Source organism: Agelaius tricolor, unplaced genomic scaffold, assembly GCF_023055355.1.
Source record: "Agelaius tricolor isolate 1412-34295 unplaced genomic scaffold, bAgeTri1.0.p SCAF_5, whole genome shotgun sequence".
In the NCBI taxonomy this organism is placed as follows: Eukaryota; Metazoa; Chordata; class Aves; order Passeriformes; family Icteridae; genus Agelaius; species Agelaius tricolor.
The window spans coordinates 50,032,187-50,059,954 of NW_027269265.1; the positions used below are offsets into that span (position 1 = coordinate 50,032,187).

At 37.1% G+C, this 27,768-nt stretch overlaps 1 protein-coding gene and 1 long non-coding RNA gene across 17 annotated transcripts in view; one reads left to right on the forward strand and one right to left on the reverse strand.

The window, feature by feature from the left end:
• Positions 1-27,768, forward strand: part of SOX6 (SRY-box transcription factor 6) — a 370,607-nt gene that overhangs the window by 301,466 nt on the left and 41,373 nt on the right. For 14 of the 16 annotated variants that reach the window (XM_071427882.1, XM_071427878.1, XM_071427887.1 and 11 more), the window contains 3 exons: positions 3,606-3,755; positions 7,590-7,770; positions 10,365-10,555. In XM_071427882.1, the coding sequence (XP_071283983.1) occupies positions 3,606-3,755; positions 7,590-7,770; positions 10,365-10,555 (522 nt within the window). The remainder of the gene's footprint in view (positions 1-3,605; positions 3,756-7,589; positions 7,771-10,364; positions 10,556-27,768) is intronic. The other 2 variants (XM_071427890.1, XM_071427893.1) reach the window with 1 other exon arrangement.
• LOC139590351 (uncharacterized) overlaps positions 7,819-27,768 on the reverse strand; it is a 28,020-nt gene continuing 8,070 nt past the window's right edge. Inside the window, exons 3-4 of the long non-coding RNA XR_011679315.1 lie at positions 27,592-27,630; positions 7,819-7,877 (exon numbers count right to left, since the gene is read on the reverse strand). This is a non-coding gene — a long non-coding RNA (uncharacterized lncRNA). The remainder of the gene's footprint in view (positions 7,878-27,591; positions 27,631-27,768) is intronic.

The following is a 27,768-nucleotide window of genomic DNA, read 5'->3' on the forward strand; positions in this document are numbered from 1 at the left end:
ATTTTTAGTAACAGTGCTTAAGTCTATGAGCCTGTAAGTTCCTAGGTGCATAAATGTGAGACTTGACTTGCCATTGCCCTGAGACTTGTGGTATTTCAAAATCCCACCTTTGGGTGTCAAATCTGACATCAGAATAAGCCTGGTTCTGAAAAATGAAAATGTGCATCCTTGTTTATATACCTTAAATAATCTGGGCTTGAAAATTGTTAACTATTTCAGGAGCACTGAGGAATTCAAAACCAGCATTACTTTTATTTATATGCTGGGGACTGGGTTGTAAGAATCTAACTTTGTGACCTTTGAGAAAATAAAAACCAGGCTATACATTTTTAAGGCTTCTTAAAACAATCAAGAATACTTGATGTTTTTGAATATCTAATTTGTAATCAAGAGCCTCCTGAGTCAGTGGTTAGCATAAGGATTATGAAATGCTCTTCTCTTTATGTGATAGGCATAGATCAAAATAAAATATGTTTCAGTGTTTAAGGTATTTTAATTTTTTTAATGTGAAATACTTTGTAGATAAGAATTTCAGTTGAAAAAATTCCACTGAAGTTTTTGCTTTTGAGCTTTAAAAGCCAACAGTCAACATTCATTCAACGTTTGGGTTTTATTCCTCTCCTCAATCTTGCAAATAAAAGCTTCACAATCTGACCATCTCAATGTGAGGTCCTAAATTGCCATTTTGAGCCACAGCAGTGGTATTTGCAAAAATATCCCCTTTTTTCCCTGCAATGGTGGCATGCACATATTTTTCCACACTGGCTAGCTCCCCATACAAACTGGTATTTAGAACTTATACAGCTTTCCAGTCCACACAGCAATGTTGCTAGTGCTGGTGTGAATTCTTGCAGTATTTGCACTTGCTTGTAGAACAGCTTTGTTTTAAGCAAAGCAGAAAGCCAATTGCCGTTGCTTATTTATACATTTGCTTTTATGTTTTAAAATAAGTTTATAGAAATGCCAGGCTAAAGCCAGTACTAAGACCTTGGAATAAACCAGTCATGATTTATCTATACATACAGCTATGTTAATGAAAAAATTTCTTTTAGTCTGTCTTCCCTTAGAAGCATTTCTCCCTAACAGGACTTGCACTACAGCCAATACAGCCCTCGACACCCTGGGAGGGGAGTGGTGAAAAATTCTAATTTTATTCTACTTTTCCTGGTTGCATTTCCAAAATCAAACAGTTTCCTAGATAGTCTCTAGAACAGCCCACTTTTCTTGATGTGAATCCTCCACATGCTGTGGGTGTTTCTGTTGCTGGTCCTGGTGGCACTCAGGTGACCAGCAAGTCCTGCTCTGACTGGTGCCACGTGTCTCTGTCTTTGCATTGATCTTGAAATATATCTCCAAGAAATTTTCAGGGGGAAGTGGCAGGAATAGATCCTTAGTATTTATCTCTGTTTCTTGCCAGGCAACTCTATTATCAATTAAAATAAATAAATTCTTCCCAGGCCAAGTGGATTTGTTTTATTTGGTTTGGTTTGTTTTTTTTCCTGTGATGGTAACAGGTAAGAGATGTCCCTGTCTTTATCTTGACCCATGACCTTTTCCATCTTATTTTCTGCCCCATCCTGCTGAAGTGGGGGAGGCAGAGAGTAGCTGGCAGCCAGCCTAGGTCAATCCACCACACTATTTTAGTTGCTACAATTGACAATCAAGTTTTATCTTCTATGAAAAATGGAATGCTGTAGAAAGAATAATTTATACCCCGCATTTTTGTGCCCTGATGGCTTACCTGAGAAGGAAATTCTTTTGAACTTTAGTTAATAAATATGAGTTTGTTTTTGCACAGAATTCCTTTCGCACTTTTTAAAGTGCAACACAGTACTGTAAATAGAAAAGTTTTGGTTTTCTTTTAGTAAAGTCTAAGTACTCTTCTTCAGATAGTTGAAGAAGAAGTTAAAGTTATAAAACTTCTTCCTCAGATAGTTGAAGAAGAAGTTAAATTGGTTAAAAAAACCTGGAAAATTGTTTATAGACAAACCACAGAATACTGAGAAAGCCTTTATAATTGTTGGGTTTTGTCTTTAAATTACATACAAGTTTATTGTGTTATCTCTTTTAAAGAGCAGTGCCTGATTATTCCTGAGCTGAGAATGTTCAGGATTTCAAAAGTTTGTGAAATGTGCTTTTTACTCTCATTTAAGCAGATCATCCTATTAAGGAAGCAAAGGTTGACCTCAAGAATATTCTAAAAGGGATAAGATCGTATTAGTAGGGGGAAAAAAAAACACCTACTGTTGTATGAAAGACTTCATTTTCATTTTCCAGGACCTCACCAAGAGCTGGGATTTTTTTCTCTTTTCAATCTTTTTCCTTCAAGCATAGGAAAAAACCTTGTACCTCAGCCAAAATATTTAAACACCACTAATTTAAAAACATTAATCTGTGATCCTTTAGTAGTTCCTGTGTGGTACTGGAAAGGGGTGGAAACAAACAAACAAACAATGGTTTTCATTTGTCACCCTGAGCTGTGACTCTGCCCCTCCCTCCCGCGTTTGTCTCGCCACTGAGTCACTGAACTTACAGTATTGTGTAACTTTCATTTCTGTGGAGGCTTGTTACATTAGAAAAATTGTTCCAAAGAAAGCAACAATTATGACATAAGCACATCTGGCTCTTGCAAATTATTCTTTATTAAGCTTTCATTTAATTACATGTGCTGAAAGGTCTGCTTTTGATTACTGTAATTTTTTTTATTTGTCCATCTGAATGACAGTAATGTTGGAAATTACATACAAACCACCTGGCTTTTTTCTCACTAATAAGGCAAAGTTTATGTAGATCTATGTGTAGAAGAGGGATTAGAATCTTCCCTGTTCATGGCAGAAGAATTATTCATGATGCTAATTCAAGGTGAGGGTTTTAGTTTGGTCACTGGAAAGAAATGGGACCAAATTGGTTTTGTTCAGTAAACACTTTTTATTGGTTGGGATGGTTTATTTTAATATAAAATCTATGTTTCAGTTAAACTTTTTGAAAGGTTCCACTGGAGTTTTTTTTGGACTTTCATCACTATTTACAGGAACTTTTAAGGCCTAGATTCATTATTAGCATTTATAGAACATATATCATTGTACAGAGAGATGGAGACATACCTTGTTGGCTATTTTAACTTTGCCTTTTGGTAGGAAACCGTTCTTGTGGCAGTAAAGTTTCTGGAGTTAGTGGTTAATTTCTTGCTAAGAAGAGAAAGACCTGGATTATTATTGTTTCTGACAGGGGCTTATACCTCCTTTTCATAAATAGCCTTATAATGTTACCAATTTTGTTTTTAATATTCAGGGACAGTGTTATTTTTTTGCTCAACACCATGACCATCATTAGCAAGAAGGAATAAAAAATCAAGAAAAATCAGCAAAAGTCAAATGAAGAAAAAATATATTGGTGTTTGGGAGTTTTCCAGACTTTGTTTTTTCTCTTTTTGCAAATAGCAGGAAGGAAAGCCACAAACAAGAGCTGAAAAAGATCCTTTAAGAGACGAAACACCAGTGGAAAAATTAAAAAAAAAAAAAAACCACCAAAAAAAGAAAAGTGCATTTACAGCTTCTTTCTTTAGGAATATTGCAGGAATATATGTATATCTTCTTGTCTTCCAGCAACTGTATGCAGCTCAGCTGGCAAGCATGCAAGTTTCTCCTGGAGCCAAAATGCCATCTACTCCACAGCCACCAAATACAACAGGGGCACTTTCACCCACTGGGATGAAAAATGAGAAGAGAGGGACCAGCCCGGTAACTCAAGTTAAGGTATTTTTCAGTAAAGAAAAAACTGGTGTTTGAGAAGGACAGTAAAAGCAAATGATCTCTGTAATTGTTTCACAGTTGGAAGTAGAACCACGGTACAGTTCTTCAATATTCAAATAAAAAGTTCCATTTCAGTGCTGTATTATCAGTAGAGAGAAGGGAAGAGAAAAAATTCACTTGTTTCCAAAAATACCAGGCGTCCCTCTTCCTACCAGAGGCAGCACAACAGATTCATCAGTAAAATGTGATATTTTCAAGATTTCAGTTTGTAATCTGGTAACATGCATAAATGGCATCCATTTCACGAATTGTTTCACATTGAACTCTTGAGTATCTTAAAATGTGGTGCTGGCTTATATTGTTATGGTAAGAGAAAGACTGTAGATCTTCTAATTATTTTACAAATCTCTAGCTGTACTTAATTCTACAATTTTGGAAAAGCCTCCTATAAGAATAATATGTAAGTCAGGGCTCTGGGGAAAACATTGTGTCGCTGCAGATTGATTTGACTTTTGCTGATTTCACACAGCTGCTGACAACCGCTCTGCTCCTCGCTGGTTTTGCTCCACTGCCGAGTGCTTGTGCCTGCTTATTCTCACTAGCTTGGAACCAGGCAGCTACAACATGGCATTTGCCAAGAGCCTGGAATGAGTGCTGTGCTCCCCCTGAAACCTGTGGAGCAGCCTTTGGGTGCGACTGCCTGGCTTCTCCTGCTGTGTTCTCCCGGGGTGGTTGGGGATTTCATGAGAATGAAAAACATGCTCAGGACCAATTTACTCCAAACTGGAAAAAAAAAAAAAAATCAACATTCAGATGTTTTACCCATTTGAATGATACAAGTATAAATGCTGAACAATTAAAATAAATCTAAAAGTGGCATCTAGTGACCTTGTGGGGTGAGAGGGAGGATATGTTAGGGGATTTTTTTGCTGGCTGCTGACACCTTACAGGCAAACAGTCCTTAGCTTCAAACCAGCCTGAGAAGATTTTACTCTCTTGAGGTGGTGGTTTCTTTTTTTTTTCTCTTCCTATTTTTTGACACGAGAGTAAAATATCATTTGTTTTTTCATTATCATCAATCATCGCGGTAAAGTGCGGGTGAGTAGATATTTCTGCCTAGGCTGATAAATTTCCATGACACTTTTTTTTGCTAGGCTGAGAGTACTAATAAATAAAAACTATTCCATTATGGCCAGATCTAACATTTATTTAGCAAAGCGTTCACTTTACTTAGCTGTAGATGTGTATTAGTCTAATATTTTACCTCTTGTAATCCAACGCCAGGCTTGGGAGCAGTCAGGGAAATTTACCGCGTATGCAGAGTTTTCTACGGTCAATACAGAAGCCACCGAAAGCAAAGCCCAACTGTTCCAGCAAAGTTGCCATAGTATAGTGATACCTAACACCAGTGATTTATGGCATTGAGAATATACTACTGACTGCTTTAATGTGAAAAAGTAATTCTGGCAGTGAGCGAGCCAGATGGACCTACACCAAACCAAACCTTTACTGTATGAGTAAAATTTTCCCTGGTTAAATTCAAGCACATATCTTCTTGAACCAAGGCCAATACTGTTCCAGGTTTGTGGCCAGCTGAGTCCCATTACAGAACTGACCACATGCAAATTCTTGGGGGTTTCCCTATATAATGTAACTTGAATGGACTTAAGTATATGTTAATAAAATGGAATTATTTTTATGATTATTTTTATTAAGCACACTACTGCATTCAGAATATTAAAGATGAACTACAAGTGCTTTGTGTGGACAAATACCAATAGCTAATGAAGAAATTATTAGTATGAAAGCTGTACCTATATTCAGTCTGTAGATTGTTACATTTGTTAGCTGTGACAGTTTTGATGGTCATGCATTGCTTAACAAATCCTCTATATTTTCCCTCGTTTTAAGCAGTTTGTATAAAGTACATGCATTATTTATAGAATTAATGCAATTCTTTTATGGAAGTCAGATCTTTCAAAAAGTAATGGTAGGCTTTGCTTAAGTCAGTGACCAGAATGCTTTCCAGTCTTTTGGTTGCCTTGCAGAAATGACAATGCTGTCTGTATAATACAAACAAACAAGTTCTGACAGTGTGTAGAGTTCTTTCATTATCATATAAGTACTAGATGGAAAAGTATTTAAAAACTGAACACTGTAGCATAGATTCATATCTGCACATGTTCACAGCACCTAGCCTTTCAAGCTTCATGGTCTGAATGGAGCTCTGAGCTCTTGGAGAAGTTTATGGAATCCACTTTGTATCTGTGCAAGGAAAGAGGACTCATGTAAGTGTGCCCAGAAAGCACCAAAATTGACTCTGTCCCTTGTACCTTTGAGCTTCTGCTTCCACCCAGACCCTGAAAGGCTGTGGACATTTGTGCACACTCTGAGGCTGGGAAGAACTGAAATGTCATGCAGTTTTATGGAAAAAGTTTAAAGCTGGTGATGGGATGGCAATACAAATACCTGTTTATTACATTTTCCTGTTTAATATGTTGTGTGTTACCAGATGTACTTTGCTTGACAGTAAGGAGAATGGAGAAGATGAGATTATGTGATGTATTATTGTATTTTGACATAATTCTAAGCTTCCAAGTGATCAGTTCAGTGTTTTAAAATATGAACAACCTCGTACATCCAGTGTAATTCTGCTTTGGGCATATTTTAAATGAGAGATCTGTCTTACTGAGCTCTTTAATGACAGAAAATCACCCTTTCATAGTTTTGTAAGTGTTCTGTCTTGCTTAATGTATTAAGTAAAGGAAGAAGCTGAAAGACTGGGAAGAAGTTTGCACTACAAATGTTTATACTTATCAAAGAAATTAATTGCTTGAATAAGTCTTCTTCAAAGAGTTGAGATATTTTTAGATGGATCTATTCTATAGCATAGAAAAAAAGATATATGTCAGAGAGAGTTTCTTCAACAATTGTGAGAAATATCAAATCATATAAAGGTGCTGATACTAGATTTACACACCCTTAAAAAACATTCCTTGCCAATAAAACATACAGGTATAATGAAGGTTAAATGCAGCAGAAGTAAGTACAGAATATGGGAATAATACAGAAGTATTGAACAAGGAGCACAAATGCAGTTACGTGGAAAATGGTTTTGACATTTGAATAATAAAATATCAAAAAGTTAAAAAAAATTAAACAGTAGAAAATAAAATATATTTTTAAATGCCTGTGGTATGTAGTCACTACCCTAATAAGTAAAGGAATTTGAATTCAGTGAAATTCTTATCTCCTGTTATGAAGGGACCAGCATAGATTCTTTCAAAGAACAAAACATGCACTCTGAATTAGATGCATGGAATGTATAAGCTAGCAGCAGCTTTAAATGTTGGCCAAAGAGCTGTCAGGGCTTCCAAATGATTCTTTCATAGTAATACTTCTGATTCCTTAGTTTCTAATACATTTAAAAATAAGCTACATAACTTATTTTTATAGTGCCAGGAACTTTTCAAATAGAACCAGTGCAAAAGCATTACTGAGCTGCTGGAAATTTTAAATAATTCTTTGTAAATGCCCTAGGTTAATTTAGATCTCTGAAAACACATTAGGAAATTAAGCTGTAATGTGAGCTAATTCAAATTTTAATTTGGCAAAAAGAATGATCCAGTCACATAGTTAATGTAAATAAGAAGCATAACACAGAGAAATTAATGAGGTTTCCTTTCGTTGAATCTTAAAGGAGGCAGATAATTAGCTTCTTTTGTTATTATTGCTGTGGAATGTGGCATTGTCTTCGAGGTGTAAAGTAGCCGCTGCTTGCAAAATGATGCCTTCATTTGTCTTTTCCTAATAGTTATTTGCATTCAACTCTTGCAGGATGAAGCAGCTCAGCCACTGAATCTCTCAGCCCGACCCAAAACAGCTGAACCTGTCAAATCCCCAACATCTCCGACACAGAATCTCTTCCCAGCCAGCAAAAGCAGCCCAGTGACAGTGACGAGCAAGAGCGGCATCCCCAGCCCGCTCAGTGGATCCCTGGGAAGAGGATCCTCTTTAGGTAACTCACCTGTCCTGGGAAAAGGACAAAATAGACACGATTTCTGCATGAAATTCCAGCCTGAGCACACTTAGTTCTGGATTAGGTAGATAGTTAGGTGCACATTTCTGTTTAAAATTGAATTTAAAAAAAAAGTTATAGTGAAGCTTTTCAAAGAATGGTTGATTGCCAAAGTTTTATAAGAGATGTGTCAGTGTGTGACAACACAGGAAAGAAATGCATAATGTAGGAAATACATACAAATACACACAGATAAGTAAATAAAGATAGATATATAAAACTTGTAAACCAGCTTTGTGTGAATATCTCTCCTAAAGGCATCTGCTGGGTGTATACATACAAAGTTAACTTTTAAATTTTGAATCTTGGATCAAGAAAATAAAAAACTGTCTTTGCATGCACATGGAGCCTAACCAGATACTAGATAGATTTTTTTTGTTGTTGTTAAGTAGGGAATGAAAGGCATTAGTCCAGACAGTTTATGTTATTATTTGAAGATGGTTTTGTCATTTGTTCACCTGTCTGTCAGGATTTCATTGATTCATATGGTTACAAGTAGGGAATTTTTGACCTGTGTTCAAGATTCTTTAAGCTTATTAAGTGATGAAAAAAAATGGTCTGAAAACTATGTATGAAGACTACTTTAACCAGTCAAGAAACAGAATCAAGAGCTGCAAAATGTAGATGATCAGCCCTAAAGTTCAAATAGTAAATTTTAACAGTGACTAAATACTTACTACAGACCACTTATTCACAATCTGTAGCTCAAGTGTACTTGTAAAATATATAGAAACACTTGTGAATAATGAATAGATATGTTAAATACATATATTAAATATATAAAAATTATGGGGTTTTTTCCATTCCCAAACACTTGGGAACATCGTGATCTCTGAAAGATATTTTCTGCAACTATCTAGATACTTTACCTGTCAATTTATTTGCAACTATCACTGCATTATCTTACATTAGAAAGTGAAATATCAATCTGAAGTCATAGACCATTCAAGAGAAAGGAGTGCAGAAGACAAATAGTGCCTAAGGTATAAATATTTTTCATGTAAAGTCATAAAAAAAATTTGTCTCAATCCTTAAGCATAAAAAAAGACAGGAAGACATTACCAAAAATCAGCAATCCATGTAGGAGCTTTTGCTGCATGTACATGATTATGAATCTAAAAAAAATCTTTCAAATCATGCAAATATGGTTCCCAGCTTCTTTAGGGTCCAGATTGGAACTTAGAGGCTGAAATGGTTTAGAACATTGCAAATTTTCCTCAGCAGGAACAATGGTTGTCTTAGAGTACATTATTTTTATTTTGGAGAAGGGTGTTTAATACAGATAGAAAAATTCACCAGTCCCATCACTTGTTGGGATAGGGTGAAAACATCACAGTCTGCATCCCTTCTTACTTAGGCCATGGTATTAAATTAAGCATTTGGTTCCCGGATAAAATGTGAGAAACCCTTAATAATTTTTATTTTAACATAATTCAGGGTCCTTAGAGATTGAATTTGCTGTATTATACTCACCTGAACTTCAGTGAAATAAAAAGAATATAAAAGTTATCTTTGAAGGTTAATTCCAAATCTTAGCCTGTTTGGATTTTTTGGTTGTTGTTTTGTTTTGTATTTTGGTTTTGTTGGACTTTTTATTTTCTTTTTTTATTTTCTTTTTTTTTTTAGTAGTAGACTGTCAATAAGTACACAAATCTAGCAAATTCAGACCTTTTATAAAAGACATTTGCTGGCCAGGCAGATGCACAAGTCACAAGTCACACACAACCTGTGATTGCTCAAAAATTCCCAAGCTAGAATATACATGCACCAATCTATCCATGTGCAGTACAGAAAACACTTCCATGTAGGAGCAGGTGGATCACAGTTTTGTCACAGCAACAAAAAAAGAAACAGCCACAAAATAATTGCTGTCTTTTTCTCTCAAATCTAAAACTGTGTCTGGGATACTCATCTTCAAGAATGCATTGTAAGATGCAACAGGAATGCTTGGCTGAGTATGATGCTTGTTTAAAAGTCTCTTCCTGTTCAGAGTGATAGAAAGAAAACTGTTTTTTCTCTACTGATTTAGAGATTTATACTCATGTTATGGTGATAATAACCTTTGCTCCCAAAAAGTAAATGTGAGTGCTCTTTCTGAAATGGAAATCCAAATGTCTGGAGTAATGATTCTCTCTATAAAAAAATTCTAAGAACTGACATGGAGTTTCATGGCCTAGTAAATGAGATTTTTTCCTTTGTTCATTTCATTAATTATTTTTAACACCTCAAAAGTTTTCCAGTTTAAGCTTCAGAATACTGTTGTCTGAAACACATATTTAAATTTGAGTCCATGAGTATGCTCAGGTACCTCCACATCAGGCTATTCCAAGACCTCAGTGGTTGTATTTCTAAGGAAGTGCATGAGTTTATCAATCACTTCAGTAGAGTAATTCCACCTTCAAACAGACAACAATTGCCACTTCTCCTTCTGCAGATGTTGGTTGGGTGCAGCTCTAAGAGGTGTGAGAGCAGAGTTCTTATCCTGGATTCCAGTTTGAGTAATTACCTAAATAAAATGTGTTCTCTCTTTATAGATATCCTTTCCAGTCTTAATTCACCTGCCCTATTTGGGGACCAGGACACAGTAATGAAAGCCATTCAGGAGGCTCGAAAAATGAGAGAGCAAATCCAAAGGGAACAGCAGCAGCAACAGCAGCCTCATGGTGTTGATGGAAAATTGCCCTCCATGAATAACATGGGTCTAAACAACTGCAGGAATGAAAAGGTAATGTCTCCCACTCCCCCACAGTCTGTCACTCACTCTTCCCTTCCCTGCAAAATAGCTTCTTATTTTTATATGAAATTTCTTTTTAGAGCTCTTAGCCCTCTCTGATTTCATGTTAAATACACCTTTGTCATTTCTCAGGGCTGTGCTACAATCTTCTCTAGGTGTGCATGGCAGCATTCACACCCACAGTCCTGTGCACGCAGAGGTGGAAGCTGTAAGCACATTGAAACATGGAAAAGGGCTTGGTTGGACCTTCCAGTGTTTGTGGACACCAGATTTTGAATTGTGCTTTTGAGAATGGCTGGATTGATAAATATGGCTAAAAGGCCAGTTCTGTGCTAGCATGGTTGAGTATTACAATGCCAGTGCATGAATTGAGGGAGCTTGAATCTGTGGTTCAGGTGCAGCAAAGTACTTAGGCATGAAACAGCTGCATTTGGCTCCCAGTTGCAGTGGGAAATTAAAGAATGAAACATTCTCTGCTGAATCTTCAATGTTGAATCACTGAAATGAGGTGGCACACTAGAGTAAAAGGGTAAATGAGAGGAAGTGTTGGGATAACGGGACCAGCACTGGACTGAGCAGGACATGATCCAGCTCACAAAATAGCAACCTGGGAGCATGTAGGAAAGGTAAGGAACAGTTTCTATCACCAGTCAGAGGACAAACAAGTCTCTTGGAAAATCCCCTGAACCTGTGTTGTCCCATTCTGTGGCCTTTCTGAGGTTTTCAGGGTCTGCTCCAGCAGCAGGTCTCTGGTAACTGGCTGAGGTAAAGGCATCCCTTTGGGTGGAGAATGCTTCCCTAGAGGTGCCACGGGCTGCAAAAAACGCAGCACACAAGTTATTTCTCACCACTGGCACGAATCAGTTAGAGACCACAAAACTTATTCCAGTCATCTAGAAAGGGAAAAGCATTATCCCAGTAGTCACTAAAGCTCTGGCAAATAGAACAGTTATGATGCAATTTAGTAATGAATGGAAAGAAAACTGACACATTATTTAGCCCATACAGCAACCAGTGTTTCAGACTATTTGTTAAAGCCCTCCAGAACAGCAGGTAGTTCCAATGCCTGTAAATATTCTGTGATTCTCTATATCAGAAGGCAGGGTAGGTTCTTTGTTTCTTAGGTGAGGGAGGGGAGACTATATTGTAGCCCAAAGACTAACAGGAGTTTTGAGTGCAGGTTGAGTATAAGACTCAGCAGAATATTAACTGTAACTTAAATGATGAATTTGATAATATTCTGATCTTTTCTCAGCCCACAAGGGAATGCTTGTGGGAGTGTTTTGTAGCAAGGCACGGAAAGACATAGAAATGGCATAAACAGACCCATTAAAGGTTGATACACACCTTTTAAATTACATTTTATATTTTTGCTTGATAGTTTCTTTAGAGCACTCATATCAAGAAGTGACTGTAAAAAAAGATTGGTTAAAATGTTGCCACACAGGATAAACAATGCTTTCCTGAGTCAGACTCAGTGTCTAATAAATATCTATGTCTGCTAGTATTAGATTGAAAGTCATAATTGGAAACCCCATTTAATACAAGTTGATATTATTAAAAATATAGAAATGAATAACTGATCAAGCAGGATGTATTCAAACATTCTAATTGAAAAGTCAGTGTTTGCCCTAAGTAATCAAGAGGCAGGATACTAAAGCCCAGGTTATAAAAATAAAAAAAGTCACATACATTATCAGTATTGAGAGTTTATAAAATTATGCTTATTTTAAAATTTATTTTATGAGTTTCAGTGGCTTGACATTTAAAAAAATATCTAATATGCTATAAGGGCTATTAAAAGAATTCTTTACATTTGATTTCACTTTGAAAAATAAGTATAAAAATGGCATCCACTTACTTATTGAGTTTGTCCCCTGTGTATTTTCAGTATCATATTTATGTCTTGTATTTGATATAACAAGTTCCTATTTCATCTTTCACCCTTTAAAGCAGAGTCAGTAAATATTTCAGTGAATAATCTGAAATTTCTATTTTGTGCCAGTTTTACTAGCAATACACAGATTGATGCACAGCTTCTGGATTGAGGTTATACACCAGGCAGTCTGAGCAAAAAAAAAAAAAAATTTCTTTTCCTTGCAAATATAGCAGAGTGAATCAGAACTCTTTAACAGGTACAAACACCATCATTCTCAAATGCCATCTTTTGTGAGGAGACTTTTCATGGTGGCACTTGCAACCTTCAAAACCTAAGAATAAAACAGCAGCAGGGAAATCTGTTGTTCAGTCTCTTAGTGACCCTATGTAATCCTGCTGGGTTTATTTATTGCAGCAGGTACTACAGAGCCATTAAGGCAGGAAAGGTTTGTAGTTTGTGCTCTGGTTTTACCTCTGGTGTGCTGGCCTGTTATCCTTGCCCCACAGATGTGAGAAAAGGCAGGGGTTGCAAAAGAATGGGATATAAATCAGTCATTTTCCATGATGGTATATCCCTACTCTTATCCTAAAGAAAATAAAAGTATTAATTCGGTCATGAATAGTAGGAAAAATGTATTTATGTTTTATAGCAAGTAAAAATGCATTAAAACCAGAAGCATCCTTTGCACAAACAGAATTCTAGAACACTCTTCTTTCCCCCTTCACCCTCTGCCTTTCAATTTTTACATTATGATATACTTCTTTTACTCTAAAAATGATGGGCAGGATGATCAAAATGGAGGTGGGGGGGCAGGAATGCTAGATCACTTCAATTAGAGAAACATAATTTTGAAATAATTGTATGCCAAGAAAACTGCGTGTAGTTTCTGTCATAATCCCACTGAAGCTTTGATAACAGTAGCAATTTTGGATTGGTTTCTTTTGAAGAATCAGAACCCTGTGTTTTCAGGACCAAATTTTCAGAAATTGGCTTCAGGTAATTAGACTTGTAGAAATGAGTAGCTGGAAGCTGGCACCAGAAAAAGATGACAAATTAATTGCCTGCAGCTGGTTTGAAAAAGCTATTGAGTTCTGGTCAGTTGCTGGTCTTCAAGTTCAGATAGTTGGTAATAGTTTGTTGTGCAAATGATTGGACTCACAAAATTATGTACATAACTTCAAAGCCTGGGCTTAGTCCTTTTTGAAAATGTGTCATTCAAATCTCAGAAAGCTTTGTATTTGGTTACAGACACAGAATTGAAAATTGCTTGTGTTCATATTCTGCTGTTAAAAAAAAAAACAAAAAAACAAACTACAAAGACTTTCAAAGTGCTCACAGAGATTCACTCATCAGAAAGACCAAAACAAAAGCATCCAGCACTCTGGGGCAGCCCAACATTGTCATTTGCCAAAGCATTAAGCATTATATTTCTGAGATGTGGAGTTATTTGTGTGCTGAGGTGGGTTAGGATAGGCAGGTGAGCACCACGCAGCCGCTCGCTCGCTCCTGTCCGTGGGATGGGGAGGAGAGTCAGAAGGGTAAAATTAGAACATTTGTGGGTTGATTAGTATAGTTTAATAAGTATAGCAAAATCTGTGCATGTCAGGAAAGTAAAACAGGGAATTAATTGACTACTGCCCATTGCCAGGCAGGTGTATAGCCATTCCTAGGAAAGCAGAGCTTCAGCACAAATAAGTTACATGGGAAGGCAAATGCAAACCTCCAAACATTTCCCTTTCCTCGTTCTTCCTCCAGATTTTATTGCTGAGTCTAATGCTATATGGTGTGGAATATCCCTTTGGTCAGCTGGGGTCAGCTGGCTGGGCTCTGTCCCCCTCTCAGTGCTTGGCACAGCCCCAGCCTCCTCTCTGGCAGAGCAGCACCAACCCCAGAAAAAGTCTTGCTGTAGAAGTCCTGTTCGACAATAGGTGAAACATCCCTGTGTTATCCAGCTCTGTTTTGGTCACAAATCCAAAACTCAGCAGCACACAAACTAAGCTGAACTCTGAGCCTAAACCAGTACAATGCACATGAGGCAAAAAAATCACTATAGTGGAGCTGAATTTTTCTGCTGCACTTCAGGTGGAGCAAAAAACTCCAGCGTGGTCTGACTGAGCAAAGGAAACAATAGTGGTGCCAGTCATTTTACAGAGTAAACAGAAACACTGGGGAAGGGGAGAGAGTTAGGAAAATGAAGAAAATAATATACAAAGCTTTTACCATGTGATACAAGCAAAAGTAAATTCATACCAAAAATTCATCCTTGTTTGCAGGATGTGACTTTTTTCCACTCAAGCCATGTTCACCTTCAACAAGAAGGAGTACTTAAACAAAATCTGCATTGCTTCAGCTACTTGTATTTATTTCAATATTTCAAACTACTGTCATTGCCTAGAAGATTTGCTTTGATTTAAGGCTCTAAATGAATCTGAAAATGTTATATAATTTATAAGATAACTGACATTATTTTAAAAAGAATCAAATCCTATCTTTTTTGTACATAAAGCAGAAAAATGCTAAAAAAGATGCTTCATAAAATCTTTGTATAAAAAATATAGGTAGAACTGTGATTGGAGGAAAATCTATTAAGTCAAGATAGAATAAATACAAAATCAATTACCACAACATATTTGTATCCCCACATCCCCATTTACTTCCCATGAAGCATATTCATTGAGATCTGAGAGTAAGCAGAATTTAATATAACATTTTCACGTTTATATTCCATTCTTCATCTTTTGTAGATTTTCAGACAACTGTGTATTTGCAGTAGGAAAGCAGAATTAGACCCCAAAATAAATGACATGAGTCATTGCCTACTTCCTGGGAATCATGGCACTTTAGCACCTCTTCTAATGAGCCTTTTATTCCTTCCTTATCTCTAAATCAAAGTTTCACAAGTTGAATCCACGTAATTTCCCCTAATATAGACCCACAGTTTGTATGCAAAATGTGCACATTCTTAAAAACGTGTATTATTCACCCCTGGAGATATTACAGTCTATTGATCAAATCCATATTTAGGCACTTGGATTTGACTTGATAAGCCATAACGACCCCTTTGGAGGCGTTATGCTCTGCTGTATTTAGGGACTGTTAAGTATGTGGATTATTGAGACAATAGAGTGTAACAACTCCTCTGGAGCTGTTACACTTCATCATGTATATGAAGCTCCTGCACACATGCACAAACTTGTACAAAAACACTTCAGGAAGTCTTTGTAGGAAAAGTCACTAGTCATGCATAATCTCCTTTTGGCTGCCCACAGCAATGGCTCCAGCATTGTACTGTTATTTTCCCGAAACCAAGCAATGCTGCATTATGCTGCCATCAGTTTTTTGCCAGCTTTTTTCTCCCCATGCATTCAGCATCAGAGACAGAACAACTGCAGTGGCAGGAGTCACAGTGTCTGTTCTGTATGTGCAGGAGGCTTCTCAGACAATCACAGAGGATCACCTTGTTACAAGCATCCTTGCTATGAGTCAATTCTCAACTCTGTTAAAAAGCCCCAAACACATAGCTAAGCAAACACTTTCCCAGTTCATTCTGCATGCAATTCTCTTTTTCCTTTTACTGAAAGGAGTCCTGACCACTCTGAAATTTAGAACATGCATTAATTGGTCATTAGGGCCTTGTGGATTTCTTATAAATCTTTATGAATATGTGGTTTAGATTTGCAGGTACTGATTCTTCTCATTTCCTTTTTTCCTTTTAAGAAAAACTTGTATTTTCTTTTTTCCCCTTTATTTTCTTCTAGCAGACTATTGATACTTAGTAAATAAGAGGTCAGTGCTTATATTTCAGTCTGCAGTGAGACATGAACAGTGAGCATTTTCAATTTGGTCTTTATTTCTGTTGGTTAAACCTTTGTTCTACTTGTAATTTAAGGGTGAGTGCCTAAAAATTAGGGGGAAAAAAGGGATAGCAGTAAAAATAGCAGATGACTAATTCTGCAAAGTTATTGCTTTTCTATGGTATTGTCTCCACACATTGTAGGAAGTTCTGGTCTCACTGTAACTTAAGAAAGGTCCTGCCCCTCCCAGCCTACAATTAGGGATGATGTAATTTTAAGTATTTAGATTCCATAATTAAAAATCTAGAACTGTATAGAAAGGGAAAAAAGAAAGACATTGATTTACTTGAGGAACTGTTAGTGTGGTCTCACTTTCTTGCAAGAATATAGGCAATTTATTCAACTCAGTGGGAGTGTATTCCATCTGTCTAATGAAGACTCTGATTCCTACAAAGAGACACTGCAAAGTGTTTTTTCCTGACTACATCATCCTGCTCAGCCAACAAACCTTTCCCTGGGGACTTTCTGGGATGTGGAAGGACACGTTGCATGGAGACAACCTCTTAGCAGATCCATCATTTTAGAACAGACAAGTGGCAGGTCTAAGTTAAATGCCCTGGAATAGGGAAAAGTTTCAAAACCAAATCCCAGCAGTCCCCATATTTCTTACAAAACAAATGTCCTTTATACTTGACTGTGAATCTGCTCAGTTTAGTAATCTACTTGTGGCTGTACATAATATATGTAAGCTATAACTTTTTTTTTTTCGTGAAGTGCTCAAAGTTAATTTCCTAAAGCCATATTTGAACACCAGTATTTTAATCTGAAAAATCTGCATTAAAAAGAAAAAGAAGAAAAGACAAAAGAAAAATCCTCAGTTTGTTCCAGAATTTTTTGAAATTGCAATAATTTTTCAATTTCTTTTTTAGGCTTAGGGCTTATCCTAGTTACATAAACATGTATCTTCATTTTATACCCATTGTAATATTTCCTTCATAATTTTGAAAGGAAAATAGTGACTCAAGTAAAATTTTTTTGAAGTGGCTGCAATGCAGGAGCCTAAGTCCCACTGAACTAGCTCTGAAAATTTTACCCCAAGGCAGACAAGCAGATTTGTGGCTGCATACACAGTAACAGTCTATTTTCAGTGGAATTCAGCAGCCTTGTATCCCTCTCCAGCTCTTTTTATGATAATTTGGACAATTCAGAATTTCAGCTGATGTAATACTGCCCCCTTTTATTAGAACTGGAAAACATGCCGGACCTCAAGCATTTAGTTTTTTAGCTGGAGAAATTCTGTTTATTTATGCTGTTGCTTCCAATATTTGAGTTTTCATGCCAAGATAAAGGCTGGCATCCATATGCATTTGTAACAAAGAATGGGGGGAAATAGTAATGATTCCAAGCAACATATTTTTCAGGGTGTATTTTGTGTGGTATAACTGGCCTTCCCGGGCAGCATATCTCTTCAGGGAATTCCCTGCTATTTTTTTAAGAAGTTCAAGGTGTAGATGATTTCTGCTTTTGTATGAATGTCATACGTGTTTGCATTGGTTTTCTAAGTGTATTTAGGGCCACGCTGAGAATTGTCATTTTTGTTTTTCTTTTGTGAGTTCTGATCAGGAATTAGATGCATTTTTGAATAGCGCAATGGTTTCAGTATCTCTCAGACACAGGTAAGTATTGCAAGGGATTTATGCTTGAACACTAGAACTCTCAGTGTAATTTGAAATTAAATTCAAAGCAGAGCATCTTGGAAAAAAAAACAAACCTGTGTCTCCAGCCATATCTTTTAAGCAGAAATGTTTCAATTATAAACTAAGAAGGAAAACAACTAATCTGACTTTAGACAGAACCCTGAAGCCTGTAATGTATCACCAGCTTTTGTAGATAGCCCAGGAAATAAAAACAGGTCAGACATTGTACCCATACTTAGAGAAATGTTTTATCTGATCTCTATCTAAGTAGTGAGAAAGGTGATGGAGGCTGTAACTGCTCATGCACAGAGGGGTCACACACAGCCATAACATTGGTGCTCAGCTTCTGAGAGTTATGGGGGGAAAATACCAGTGCTAACATCAGCCCCTGCAGAAGAACACAGCCCCATTATCAAGGCCAGGTTTGTAATGGGAACCAGGTGCAGGAGGCTGTGGGTATGAAATCTTGTCAGGGCTGTTCCTCCAGCCCCAGAGATAGAAATATTAAAGCTCTGCTCATGAATTGTTGACTTTGTCTGTAGGTAATGTATGATGCAGCCTTTAATTGATCTCATGCTCTTGCTCAAATGCTATTTACACCTGTGTAGTCACACTCGTGCCTATCAATGCACCTACTAAATTTATTTTTTTTAGGTTTACTTTGTATGCTGTGTGTAGAAAGACATACAAATAATGTATTTGAAATTTGCACATTAAAAATACATGTTCACTGAAACTGTGGAACTGACAGGTAAAAGACAAAAAGAAACAGTGGAAAATCTCTGGCATATGTAGGTCATCTAAATTTGCAGATAATTTAGCTTTGGTGACAGCTTATAGATCCAGTTTACACCTATTGAAGACTTTTCTGTGAGACCTTTGTTTTTAAACCTTTTGCTCAATTACCTTACTTTCCAAAATTGTCTTTATAAAACTGGTAGTTTTTGCATTTCAGTTCCAGTATATTAGATGTACAGTGAAATTCTTAGTCCCACAAGTCATGTAGAGTCTGATTAAAATAAAATCTAAATTATTTTTTCTATCGATTAAATTATCAAAATTAATTGAGTGAAAAATATGCAATCTTTGCAAACTATAAATCATGGAAATTTTACAGGAACATAAATTAAAAAAAAAAAAAATTTGACCAGCCCAATAGTGATGTACAGATATAAGAAAATAAAAGAGAGCATACCTATACATTAAAAGCCTATATGGAACATTATTATTTTAATGACTATGTACACATATATAGAGAGGCATACATATGTATACACACATGCACATACACTGCAGAGGGTAGAAAATTCCTATATTAGATGAACTTTTAAAGTATTTCATGTCTTCAGTTCGATGCCAGGAGCACTTGGTAAAAAAATACTCTCTCCAGGAAAGAAATCAGCACAAACTTTTGGTATCAGGAGCTATTTTGACACTTGGATATTGGCTGCTAGAGGTTGTGCCACTACCTGTGTTAACAGCATTCTTGCTAAACACAGTTATGATTTTTTATTTCTGTTGTCAGGGCTACTTGAAGAGTTGTCTCACTTCAGGTTTTAGACCAAATTAATAATAGTGTTAATTATAATGATGATGATGATATTAGTAATAATGGGGACTTGTCCCCTTTCTTCTGTTGCCTTTCCAGCTCAAGAAAAAAAGCCAAATACACTGCTTTTTCCTTTGCATGGGGTATTTAGATGTGAAAAGGATACAAACTTTGCCCCATTTCGGTCTTCTCCCTTAAATTTTGGAGCAACTGAAAATTCAAAATGAACAGAATTAGATTGAAAGATGTCTCAGGGATGTGTTGAAAAATTTGCACAAACCAACAAGGATATTTTATTCCAAAAGATGATGTTCTGCCATAAAGGATAGTGTCTTTTTGATGACTGTAACAGCATAATGATCTTCTTATATACAATACATTTCCCAAGCTACTCGGGAGAATTTACAGATATATACTGAAATTTATTCTGTGTTTTTATTATGCTTCTCCACAAAACAATAAAGATAGGTTGAAAATTATTGTTCGAGCATAAATTTGCTGGAACAAGAATATATTCATTGATTTAAATTGTGGGTCAGAATGGCAGCTGCACAATCCTATCATATCACTTCCTCAATTGTCCTGAGAACTACAGAATACATTTGCATATTATTTCACACTTAGATACAAGCAGAGACATCCGCAAAAGTTACTTCCATTTTTTTTCCAGGCTCTGTGTATTCCTCTAAGCAAATTCGCTGCATCAAATGCATTGCCAATATCACTCTCTGCTGCAGCAGATAAAGTACAGCAAGGATAAATTTGGATTGCTTTCCCTGATACTTCATTACTTTCTAAAATTAAAAATGTCTCCCATTTCTCAAGTGTCATTAGGCTGCATCAATAGGTATGATAAATTCAAATTCACTCCCTGTTGTTTAAGGATATTTACCAAGCTGCCTGTTTGTGGGATTATGCAATACTTTTTGCTGGCTTAACTGTTCTGCTTCAGTCAAAAGAATAAGTATGCTAACAGGTAAAATTGTCTTCTTTTGTCTTATGAAAAAACTCGAGCCAATAATGTGAAACATTGCAAGTGTTTGTTTGAATCTGATTAATGGAGTTGGATCATGCTTAGTCCTTGCTTTGTTTCTTTCCACAAATATTAATGCAAACGGGGTTTCATTTCTATGACTGTATTTACATTTGAACATGGACATTTGTGCACAATTAGGGATTTGCGCTTTATGCCCAAATTGCTCAACCCCTCTTAATAAGAAATGGAGGCTCTGATGCAGCCCCCACTGACCAAATGAGGAATGCAGTATCAGGGAGATCTTCCAGCCCCTGATAAAGTGTCAGTGCTAATTATAGATCTTTACAGCAGCTCCCTGAACTCTGCAGCAATTTAATCTAGGGCTGCTGAAGGCCTTGCTGCACTATCCCTTACCACTGCCATCTTTTTCCTACCAGTGGTATGCCAGAGGCAGATTCATGGGTTTTTCTATGGTGTTGAGGCTTTTGGATGCAGGAGCTGACAGATCGAAGTAAAACCTTTTCGTTACCTAGGAAGTCTTTGAGCTGAGAGAATTCCCAGTTGCCTTTTTTTTTTCCAGGTAATTTAGGGCAAAGTTGCATTATCATTGAGTTAGGCACTGAAAACAATGTCATTTATCTTAGGTGTCCAACTGCAGCATAAATCAGAAGTAGAAAACCACTGAGCATTTAAGTGCATAGCTCATGCAGAGCTTTAAAAAGTTGGATTGCTAAAGCAGTGACACTCATACATGTGTAGAAATTGCTGAACCTCCATGGGTAGTTTGAAAAGATAAGAAATACTCTAATTTCTGCATTAAATGTTCACTGCACATAGCCTGTTCATCTCTAGCCACATAATACTAACTCCACTAACAGGTCTATCTCAAATGGAAATGTGTAACAGGGTAATAAATGATACTCAACATCAGATTACTCATATTAAAATCTTGTTCAAGTCATAGTAAGCCGTTATAACACTACTTAAAACCTTAAGTATGCCTAACCCACAAGCTGAAATTGCCCAGCTTACATCCTGAAAATCTACAGACAACATTAATTTCCCACTATTCCACTTTTATGCCTGTGGCCTCTAACATGTTGCAAATGCTTCTATAAGAAAGGCTAGAAAAACATATCAAATTTCTGTTCTATTCCACTTGCTGACATTCATTAACTGAGGGAGAACATTGAGACATGGTTTTGGAAAGATCTCCTCTCTACCTCCACCCGTTCCAAAGCAATTTATTAAACAGCCAGTAAGAGAAGTGGACACTTGTGGTTTAATGTCAGACCTGTGTTGATCAGTAGCTGGGTGCATGATTTCACTGTTACCTTGCCAAGGGCTTCTTGAGACAGCAGGCAGTGTGAACATTCCTATCCCCCTGCCATTTTATTTGCATCCTGGAGTTCAATTGTGAAGTAAAAATTTCATTATGTGCCTCCTGTTTGGATGAATTGTCTTTTTACATGCATAGAGATTCTTGCTTTGTGCATCCCACTTTTCCCATTTCTAAAACACAGGAACACTCTTGGCTGTATTTTGGATGCTGGTACATTTGTTTTACATTCTGTTTAGAAGCCATCATTGGGAGGATGTGCATTAGAGCTGTATACAAAGTGAGTCACTGACACATCATGTACTGTAAAACTTCTTGGTCTGTCAGAGGTTCAGCAGTTTGCCAAAATGTATTCAGCTGCCAGCTCCCTGCCAGAATTCTGTTCCTCAAGCTTTTTGAATACCATGAATAAGATTAGGTTGTATGGCTGCACTCTTCCTCCCAAGGGATTCCCCTTTAAAAAGGGATTACCTGCATGACCTTTGCATAACTCCTGTGTTTTATTTTCCAGTGTCACACTACAGATCACATTGTGTCATCACAATGTCTCATTGAGGAAGGGTATACCAACTCTTAGGGCTTCCATTCAGAAGGAACCCAAAACTTAGAAATGCAAGGAAGACCTTTTCCTGCGGGTCTGCTCCCACCCTCTTGCCTGCAAGGTTTATTTTTCCTCTTTCACAGAACTGGAATGTTCACAGTTACAAACTGACCCTATACAGACTGGGGTGACTATCAGTGTTTGCAATAGCCAGCACACTCTGCTGTGCAGGATATCCATTCCATTCAGTCCAAAAGCCACCCATAGTTTATCAGGATGTACTCACTAGCAGGGACAGGCAAAAGGAATGAACTGCAGTATGGGAAATTTGTAGTGCATGTGTGAGTTATCCTACAAGGGAAGGTGATGAACTGTACTCCTTGCTTGGTTTACCAAGTGATTTCCCTCTCTCCCCACCTATGCCATGTTACTGTACTTACCAATGTGCTATAAGAACATAAAGAATCCTGTTAAAAGGGCAAACAAGCACCCAATTTCCTGGTTTTGACCCCACTTAAATTCTCCTAATGTAAAGCTTTTGCTATGTTAAGGATGCATCTCAGCCCATGTGCCTCTGAATTGGGGACTTCATTACTTAATCACCCTTCAACTGTTTTGAGATCCCAGTGCTGCAGTATTAGGATGCTCTTAGTGTGGTTCAGCCTATGGTTTAGATAGTGGAAGTCTCTTATCACAAGGCAGAGGGGGGAAATTTTCTTGCAGTGATTTCAACGTTCTACTCCTTTGTTTCTCCTTTCCTTCTCTCCCTGCTGCTGCTCTTCCCTGTTGCTTAACTTCACCCTGCTTTTGCTCTTGTAGTGTCTCATGAGAAGAGCACCTTCATTGCTGTTGTGTGTCACATCTTAATTAACTAATAGGACAGAACACAATTTCCACATTAGAATTTCCACTAGCATCTCATGCTGTGAAGAGATAGTGTTTTTTCACCTCTCTTTGTTGTTTTGTGGCTATGTTCTCTATACAGCTGCATTCTTGTTGCTAAATCAGCCTTGGATTTGACTTCACAACTGAGCTAAATGCTGACCGTTTTCCATAAGCAAAATACACAATTTATCACATTTTTGATTGCTTGGACTAGTAGGAATGGAGATAAAATTGAAAACTTCATTGTGAGTTATCAGTCACATTTTTTTTCTTTAATAATTCTATTTTGTAACTGATGACAGAACTCATTTAGGATCAGACCATTTTAGGCTGTGCTTTGATAGAAACCAAAGCAGTTACAGCTCCTGAGATGAAGATCTTTAATAGATTTGAAAGGCAAGAGCTATCTCAGTCTAGCACGTTGCCTCTCCAGTGCAAAGAGGTTCTCAGCAGCTTTAGCTGCAGCTCGCTGCCTGCTCAAGGACAGAACTATTTGAGCAATTCTGCTGTAAAAGCTGCAAAGGCTTTGAAAACAAAAGCTTCCCCTTTTATTAAACTGAAACATTTCACTGTTTGATTTTTCAGCATGACCCCACAAATAGCTGAATCAGATGTTTTAAAGTTCTGTGGACTGTTTGTGGGGACCAGAAGGTCAGAAGGTGAGGAATGGGACAGAACTTCACTCCTGCATAACTCGTCCCTGAAAATGCACTTTGAGTGTATTGCAGGATAAGGAATGAGAATGAGGGAAAGCACGGACAGGAATGTGAAAATCCTATCGTTTAAATGGTGGATTTACAACCAGATAGCTCCAGAGTATATAGCTCTTTCCTTCTTTTTTGGCATCATCCCTTTCAGTTCTCCCAGTGTATAATCATTTGAAATTCCTCTTAAGTCTCTGTTTCTAAACCCTAAGAAGCTGCAAACCTGAGCCTTGCTGTTTGCATTCTTCTGATATCAAAGCCTCCTCTCCCAGCGGGGCCCTTAGCCATAGGAGAGGTTTGAGGGAGGAGGAAGAGATGTTTTTCCTTCTCAGCTGCTGCACCAGATTGGAGGGTGGGGAGGAGAGAGGGATCAGACATAGTTTTCAATATTCAAAATGGAGGCTGGGATGTGGTTGCTGTCTGAGCCTGACGTGCTGCTCCTTATCACTGTTCCCCTTAGCTGATGTGACAGTGGGGCTGGAGCTGGGTGGAGGCTGGTACCTGGTGATGAAGAGTGCCCATCCTCTCAGGGAGTCAGGGAGAGCCTTGGTTAGTCTGTTTCTGCAGAAGCTCATACCCCAGAGATAGCTTGTACTACGAAGCTGGCAGTACAAAGATATTTTTGTTTACGTTTAAAAACCCGTGTTACGGATTTTCAGGAAGTATTTATTTATTCTTGAAATTAGCTGAGCAGGAGAATTAGCTAAACAGAGATGGATTTAGAGATCAGCACAATGCAGCAAGATTAAAAAAAACCCTTTCCATCTGAATTAATGAATTTCAGACTGCTTTTCATAAACTAGTTTTTCAGAAGTCATCTGTGAAGCCCTGTAAAAAGAATTTTTAAAGGTAACTTAATGGGATGGAGAAAAGGTTTAAAATTATCTACAGAGGCTGTTGCAGGAGATATTAAATATTGATTTATCTTGGAGTAAGAATCATACTAAAGAGTGAGGCTTGTAGTCAGATCAATTTATCTGGAATACAAACTATATAGCTGTATTTAGTACAATGTCAACATGAATCTTAAACAAGTAGATGTGAAAGGTTGATCATTTAATTTAAATCAATTGGCTTTCAAAATCTTCAATTAAAAAAGAAATCTGAACAGTTCAAACTGAACTACTCCTAAATGGTTCAGGTGGTTTAAAAATGCTTCATTTAGTCAGTCATGCTGTAGCATAATGCTCCTCTGTCCATCTTGTTGTAGCTAGGAACAAAAATATATAGCAGAAGACTTCTCCAAATCTTGAGTTTTTAATACTTGATACTTGAAGTCCCAGTGTAAATAGTTCAAGTAATCTGGCAAATAACACTGCAAGTAATTTTCTGCTACTTGCCACTGCTGCTGCACTGCCGAGGTTTTGGTCATAATATAAAAGTTGGCTAAGATTGTTCTTAACCACCTAAAACTGATTATGCTCTGTTTTTAGGCATAAATAGAGATACCAGTATGCCAGCCAGTGGTACTGGCTAAAGCATTTTTCAGCATGTATAACAGTCCATAGGTCCCCAGTAGGAAAACCTTTATCCAAACGTGACATTAAAGCAGGATGTCTCAGATAATTTAAGTGTTACGTTTGCTTTTGTTTGTACTGTTTTCTTTAAACATATTCATTAGAAAAGAGCAGAGCCTTTAATGTTCCATGACTGCAAAATCCATCAAGCAGATTTATGGCAGGGGCAGTGTGGCATAACAGCCAGTGGACTGGCCTAATGTGCAGAAGTCCTGGGTTCAGCTCTCAGCTTAATCATTGACTTTCTGGGTAACCAGAAGATAATAATTTCCCCTCTCTGTGCCTGAAGATTCAGTTAACAACCTCCATTTTAGAATTATTTGGGTATTACTAATGAGCAGTGGTAAGCTTTGCAATTGTCTACATATATCATAGTAAAAAGCCCCAAAATACTGTTTGCTTCCCCAGAACAATATTGTTCTCTTTCCTGTGAGACAGAGCTATAAAACATGATCACAGTTATAAAGTATACAAGTATACAAAGGAGTAAGGAAAGTATGAGGCAGGAAATTCCCTCTTACAGATTGTATTTATCCACAGAACAGCAAAGAATCTTCCACTGGAATGAGGAGCTGGAATGTTCCTTTAGTGAATTGCATGAACTTTTCCATATATGTCAACTAGAGTGGGAGAATAAGGATAAGGGAAAAGAGAGGAAAAAGTGCATTTTGAATGCAGAGACATGCAGCAGGATACAGCTTATGCTTATACTGAAGATGAGGTCAAAAATAAGTCTTAAGTGGAACGTAAGTGGCTAATTTGTGGGTGAAACCACTACTTTTGAAACACCCATTCAAGGTTGGTTGTTAAGGTATAAAAGCATTTTCTAAATTGCATTGTTGCCTGGAGCAGAAGAGTACTTAATAAATATCTTATCTGGGAAACCTGAGACAAATTTTTCTCAATAAAAACAAAGGAAGGTTTATAAAATCATTCTACTTTTAATGAAAAGCTAGAGAATGGATTTGTGCCAGTGGCATTAGCTATAGACTAGCAGTTTTCTCTTTGTATATTGCAGCAGTAAAAACACATTATTTTTTTCCACCCATACAAAGGTAATCCTTTTGCATTTAGGATGGTTTCAGGTGCAAGAGTTCCTGGATTCTGCATGGAAAAAATTGCATAGCTTTCAGTTATCCTTTTAAAGTCCTCTGTCATTATTTTGATTCATAATTCCTTCATGGAAGAGCTACTCCTTCCAAGACATGTAAATCTCTCCCAGTTTCTAGGAAATACATATTTGCCTGCATTTGCCTGTCAGATATCACAAATCGAGACTTTATCCTAGTTTTCAGTTGCCTTTTGCTTTTTTTGGGTTTTTTTTGGTTTGGTGAATGAGCAACCTGGTCAAGTGGAAGGTATCCCTGCCCATGGCAGGAGTGCTAGAACTAGAACTAGATAATCTTTATGGTCCCTTCAACTCAAACCATTCTCTGATTCTGTGAATTCATAGCCTTCATAAATCCATTTTGGGCTGCTTTTGCATTGATCATAAGTTTTAAAAACATAAATGCTGAGTAACTTAGTTCTGATTGTGTTAGGGAGATCAGTCAGTAAAAATAGCAATTTCACGGATGCAGAGTTATTCTTTCACTTCAGCCAGGACATTGCTTATGCTTGTCTGCTCCTTACAGGACTGAGTTCTTGGCTGTCTATTGTTTTATTCCTAAACAAGAATAATTCTTTGTGCCAGAAGGTCTTCAATCTACCTGTCTCAATAGAAAAATAAGAATGATCAGTAAGAAGGATAAAGCCTCTTTTTGAGCCTGGAAAAAACCTGTTTAATTCTTATTCTCAGATTCTGTGTACATATAAGAACTCCACACTTTGGCCCTGATTCAGCCAAGTGCATGTAGTCCATTCTTCATATGCTCCCCTGGAATGAAATACTGATTATCCATGTCCTTGAGGCCTCTGTTGGACTGGAGTGGAAGTATTTGGCACCTTACAAGATTAAGGTCTATATGAGGCTGCAAGAATTTGCAACTCACTGTTTTATTTCTTTTTTTTTTTTTTCTTTTTTTTTTTTTCTTTTCCCAGTTGCATGAGGATTAAAGACAGGAGCTAGTTGAGGGGTACATTTATATTATCACAGGCATTACGTACATCTTACTTGATATTGTAATCATGCAAACAGTAATCTTACCTTCTTGACATAAACAGTAAGCAGCACTTTTTCCTGAGGCTGAAATAATCACAGAAAAAACATGGCAGTGATGGAGGTATAAGAGACAAAACACTGCATAATGATGTTATTATCATTGTTCCATTGTCACCCATCCTTACACCTTAGTGATATGATCCTTTTCTCTCTGAAGGTAAC